This window comes from Corylus avellana, chromosome ca6 (genome assembly GCF_901000735.1).
Source record: "Corylus avellana chromosome ca6, CavTom2PMs-1.0".
Lineage (NCBI taxonomy): Eukaryota > Viridiplantae > Streptophyta > Magnoliopsida > Fagales > Betulaceae > Corylus > Corylus avellana.
Genome location: NC_081546.1, coordinates 7,850,485 through 7,855,893, shown reverse-complemented (window position 1 = coordinate 7,855,893; position 5,409 = coordinate 7,850,485). Strand labels below are relative to the sequence as shown.

Sequence of the window (5,409 nt, the reverse complement as noted above, 5' to 3'; positions counted from 1 at the left end):
GAGTTTTTGAATCTCACATTTTTAAGAGACCCAAAAAATTTCTCAAAGCTAGTTTGACTCAATTAACCATAATTATTCATCATTATAAAGAAATAACTATTATTTAAGAATAAATAGGAATAAAAATGTTAGGATCAAGAGCGGAAATGATCCTCCCTTGTAATATTTTACCGCATTTAATTAAAAAAAAAAAAAGAATAAAAATGTAATAAGAAAAATAAAAATGTAAACCGTATTAACAAGGAGAAGAAACCGTCTTAAGAGTTTGCTCTATTCAAAGTCCAAAGTTCAACACCTCATAGGTGCAAACAATTTCTTGAAGCTACACTCTCCGGTGAAAAGTCAGCGATTTAACTAGTTCTGTGTAATAAAACTTTCGAGGGTGCGGTACACAGGACTAGGATTTACTCTATAAGGGTGAGTCCAAAGGGCCCTACTTTAGAGAGGTTCCTCAATATCAAAAAAATAAAAAAATAAAAAAATAACAAGGAAAAGCTATTCCATTAATTTACCTATTCCACCCTGCCAAACGTGCCCTAAGTATAGTTGGAAACAAACAGCGGTCAGGCCGAGCGGAGGCGTTGGTGGAGAGTGAGAAAAGAACAGAGAAGAGCGAGGAGAAGCTTCTGGAAGGGAAGAGATGTCGACGATATACGTGTTGGAGCCACCGACGAAGGGCAAGGTGGTGTTGAATACGACGCACGGGCCGCTGGACATCGAGCTGTGGCCCAAAGAGGCCCCGAAGGCCGTCCGCAACTTCGTCCAGCTCTGCCTCGAAGGCTGCTACGACAACACCATCTTCCACCGCATCATCAAGGGCTTCCTCGTTCAGGGTGGCGATCCCACCGGTACTGGCACCGGTACGTACTCCCTCCCAATTCAGGTTTTCTACTGCCTCTAAAGATTAATACGTTCTAAATTAAGCTTTATCTACTTACAGTTTCGGTCTGTAGAACATAGATTTTAATACTATTTGTTAGGGAACAAAATTAAGCTTTTCAGATTGGTTCAATTTCGGGAAAAGTCATTTGGGATTAGATAAAATTCGTCATTTTCTTACAATACACCACCAGCTAGAGAGTGTAGTGGAAGTTGTAATGTTCAGTGCTGTTTATGGACGTCAGTGTTTGTCAAAATTTCCAGGTGGTGAATCTATTTATGGGGGCGCTTTTGCCGACGAGTTTCATTCGCGATTAAGGTTCAAGCACAGGGGCTTGGTTGCGTGTGCTAATGCTGGCACGCCAAATTCGAATGGGAGTCAGTTCTTTATATCGTTGGACCGCTGCGAGTGGCTTGACCGGAAGAATACTATTTTTGGGAAGGTGATTATGACTTCATTTCACAAACCCTTTGCTAGACATTTTGAATATTCATGGATGAATTTTTGAACTTGTTCATGGGTTTCAGGTGACTGGGGATTCGATATATAATCTTACGAGATTGGGTGAGATTGAAGCTGATAAGGATGACCGGCCATTGGATCCGCCAAAGATTAACTCAGTTGAGGTAGGTCGTAGACAAACCATGCGTTGATCTTCGTATTACTTGTCCTTATATTCCGGTGTTTGAAACTGTCGATGTTTTTCTTATGCTTTCCTGCCGGCTTCTACTTCTGTGATGTACTATTTTCTTTGCTTATTTAGTTATAAACTTATTGTGTGTATAGAGAGTTTGATGAGCCAGCATTCTTCTTAAAATCACTACTTTAGGTGTTATGGAACCCTTTTGATGATATTCTTCCAAGAGCACCTCCAAAGGCTTTGATCAAATCCACAACTGATACTGACAAGAAAGATACAAAGATAAAGGCTGTGAAGTGAGTTTTTTTTTTCTTTCTCTTACCCGGTGTAATTCTATCTTCTGCGGATGGAATACAGAGATTTACATGTTGAATTGTGTTATCACTTTTCTTGCCTGAGTTATGCGCATATTATATTTGCATAATGCAGAAAGCTGAACTTGCTTTCATTTGGAGAGGAAGCTGAAGAAGAGGAGAAAGAATTGGTGGCTGTAAAGCAAAAGATCAAGAGCAGTCATGATGTATTGGATGATCCTCGTCTTTTAAAGGTAGAAATTCCAAGTAATGAATTGGTAAAGATCCACCATCTGTTTTTTTGAAGCTGGATTCAATCTGAGCTTACCTGCTATGGAATTTTCAGTTATTTGAAAATTTCATGATGTATTGGATGATCCTCGTCTTTTAAAGGTAGAAATTCCGAGTAATGAATTGGTAAAGATCCACCATCTGTTTTTTTGAAGCTGGATTCAATCTGAGCTTATCTGCTTTGGAATTTTCAGTTATTTGAAAATTTCATCTGTGTTATACCTATCTGAAACAAAAGAGAGAAAAAGGAAAAAAAAATCATCATGTACTGTTTAAATTGATTGCATAGAGGCCTGCTTTGGCTTAGAGCAAGCACAATCTTCTTAAACCAGTAATTTCACTTGTGAAAATCATACTATTCTGCAAAACAAATTATGAATGTTATGCATTATGTCTTATACAAAAAAGCAGTTTGACTATTAGCACGATGTATCTCTAACAGAACTTTTTTAATGCAGAGCTCATCTGATGTCAAAACAACAAGGGATGTGCAGTTATCTATAAGAGAAGCTTTAAGCTCAAAGAACGAAGAGTCACAGAAAGATTCAGAAGCTGAATTTTCTAATCCCCTTGATTATAGTGATGATGATGAGGCCAACTTTGATGAACGAATGCGTTTGCAAATACTCAGAAGAAGGAAGGAGTTGTCGGATATCCCAGCTAAGCCAAAATTGCGGAAGGGTACCTTACTCATCTTAGTAACTTTTTTTAATTTTTTTTAATTTTTAGTAACTCTGTAAATTATACTTATCAAAAAAAAGTAACTCTGTACATTTTCAAAACTGTGTATGCTTGCATAGAAGTCTTTTTTTTATTATTATTATTTTTTTTATTCAACATAGAAATGTATATGAAAGCATACCTTGTACTCATGGTTCCATCATCATAGACATCAAGCTTCCATGCCCCTTCTAAAAAGATCTTCAAGAATTTCAGTAGAACAAGGAAGCTGGAATACAGCGGCGAAAACCTTGCATAAGAAGCTAACTTGCTGCACAGCAAATATACATATAAAAACAAAAACAAGAAAATGGCTAAGTAACCTTTTGCATGGTTATTAAAATTAAAAACCTCCTTATCTTCGAAAGTATTTTCTCCTTGTGATAACGAAAACCAGCATGGAAAACTCCTGTTGTTGCAAACTAGTACACACACACAAACACACAGTAAAGTATATTGAAATGGCAAGCAAAACAAGGAACATGCTATATATTTTAGCTAAAAAGCAGGACAAAAGAAACTAAAGAATAGAACTGGCCCTAGTTTTTTGCTTAAAAGGTGGAGTTAGTGAATAAAATTATTACTACTTTTTGGTAGAAAAAAATGAAGAGTGGGTTGAGGTGGGTTGAGGTTCCTGCAACTGTGGTTTAGATATAGTATATTGGAGATCTATGTCAACAAACAATTTATTTATTTTTGCTATTTTATTCTTCTTGATAAGTAATAAATTTATTGAAAAAGAAAAGGTGGGGCCCAAGTACATGGGAGATGTAGAAGAGGTTCTCCTAAGAGATCACTATCTAAATTTTAAATGATCAAGAAAATGTAAAAAAGGAAGAAAGAAAATATCTTGGTTGGTGGCCCATTAGCTTCTTCACTACCTGTGCACATTGCACCGTTTAGAAGTCAAAATGCATTAGTCAAAAATTGATTATGGGAGTTTCAACCAACAAATATTGAGTAACAAACTATGCTTAGTGAAGGGGGGAATATTTGTCAACATCAAAACATTGAAAATGACACTGTTATTTAGTTTATTTTTGATAAGTGAAATGACACTGTTATTTAGCGATGTAAGTCAAATAGGTTTGATATCTATTGCCAATGCCATTGTCTTTTGCTTCCTTCTTCCTTTTCCAAATTATTTTTTATTCTTCATAATGGCCTTAATTATTGACGCAAGTTGCCTTATTATCTGTACATGCAGGGAATTCTAGTCCAAAACGCAATGAAATATCTACATCAAGGTAAAATAGATATGTATTAATGTATATATGCATGTTAGCATTCCCACAGGTGCTTTGCTGCAATTTGCATGTGCACATTTATTTACATTGTTAAAATTTTACTAATTAACACAAATGGGGAAGCAATAAGGTTTTCAACAAGATTTGCATGGATATAGTTTGGTACAGAGCTTCAGTTGCATGTCTAAGATCTTTAATTTGAACATGTCATATCTGAAAGTAAAGGCATTGTCAATCTGGTGGCATCCACCAAACTAAGAAGTAAGAAGACTATCGGACAATTGGATTTAATGTTTCTTGGAAGAACAAAAATTACAGAAAGGAGCACTTTCACCAAGCCATATATGGCTGTTAAAGTCTTAAAATATTAAGCAGCAAGCTACATTTTAAATTTTAGCCTCGTTATTAGGTGTATATGTGAATGAAATGAAAGAGCCATTACAAAACCATCCCCTCTTGGTGTCAATTGAACTCTTGAAACATGATACCTAGAAAAATTCATTGCAAGGCATATATTTTTTCTTGCTAGATGGAGCCTTTCCATATTTATTGAAGACCCTTTTCATATTATTAGTTGCATGAATGATGATAAATTATCGATTCAGGAAATAGAAGTTTAAGAGCATGTAATATGTGGTAGTTAATCATTAACTACTGTTAGTTAATCATTGCCTCTTGATTATTATCAAGGTTCCATTGCCAGGGTGGGGGAATGGTGTAATTAATCATTTGGATAGGAGTGGACATAAAGTCCTTTTTTTCTTTTCAGCAAAGAAACTCGTCTTCAGCATTATAATTTCTAGAAAGGGCCTAAACCATTTGTTCGTTTCTTTATATCTTTTTTCCTTGCATACAACACAGTGCTGACATAGGGGCCTGTGGATGCTATGTTGCACAAATGACAGCAAACAATTAGATATGATGCTTGCTTGCTTGTTTCATACGCATGCAGGTAACCTGCAAGCAGCAATACTATTGTCTTTGAAAAATTCAATTGATAAAAGTGAACTCCATTAGTACTTGTCAAATGAGTCATTGAAAGATCAAAACCTCCTCCTCTTGGTCCTATGTTTTTTACAACTTTGTGGCCAAGATAAAGATTTATTCATTAAAAAAAAAATTGTGGCCAAGATAAAAGTTTTCAAATATGTTTAATTTGGAAATATAATTTCATTTTCTTCTTACCAGGCTTAACACTGAAAGCATTGATGATGATCAACCAAGGATAGAAAAGCTGTCTTTGAAGAAAAAGGGAATCGGATCAGAAGCCAGAGCAGAACGAATTGCTAATACAGATTCCGACTTACAGCTGATGGGTGAAGCTGAACGAGGAAGGCA

The 5,409-nt window shown here is 35.8% G+C and overlaps 1 protein-coding gene across 1 annotated transcript in view; it reads left to right on the top strand.

The window, feature by feature from the left end:
- Nucleotides 1-504: 504 nt before the first annotated feature.
- Nucleotides 505-5,409, top strand: part of LOC132184819 (peptidyl-prolyl cis-trans isomerase CYP57) — a 9,993-nt gene continuing 5,088 nt past the window's right edge. The window contains exons 1-7 of the mRNA XM_059598592.1: nucleotides 505-860; nucleotides 1,144-1,322; nucleotides 1,408-1,506; nucleotides 1,710-1,816; nucleotides 1,950-2,067; nucleotides 2,563-2,785; nucleotides 4,032-4,071. Coding sequence (XP_059454575.1) covers nucleotides 641-860; nucleotides 1,144-1,322; nucleotides 1,408-1,506; nucleotides 1,710-1,816; nucleotides 1,950-2,067; nucleotides 2,563-2,785; nucleotides 4,032-4,071 — 986 coding nt within the window. The 5' untranslated portion in view covers nucleotides 505-640. The remainder of the gene's footprint in view (nucleotides 861-1,143; nucleotides 1,323-1,407; nucleotides 1,507-1,709; nucleotides 1,817-1,949; nucleotides 2,068-2,562; nucleotides 2,786-4,031; nucleotides 4,072-5,409) is intronic.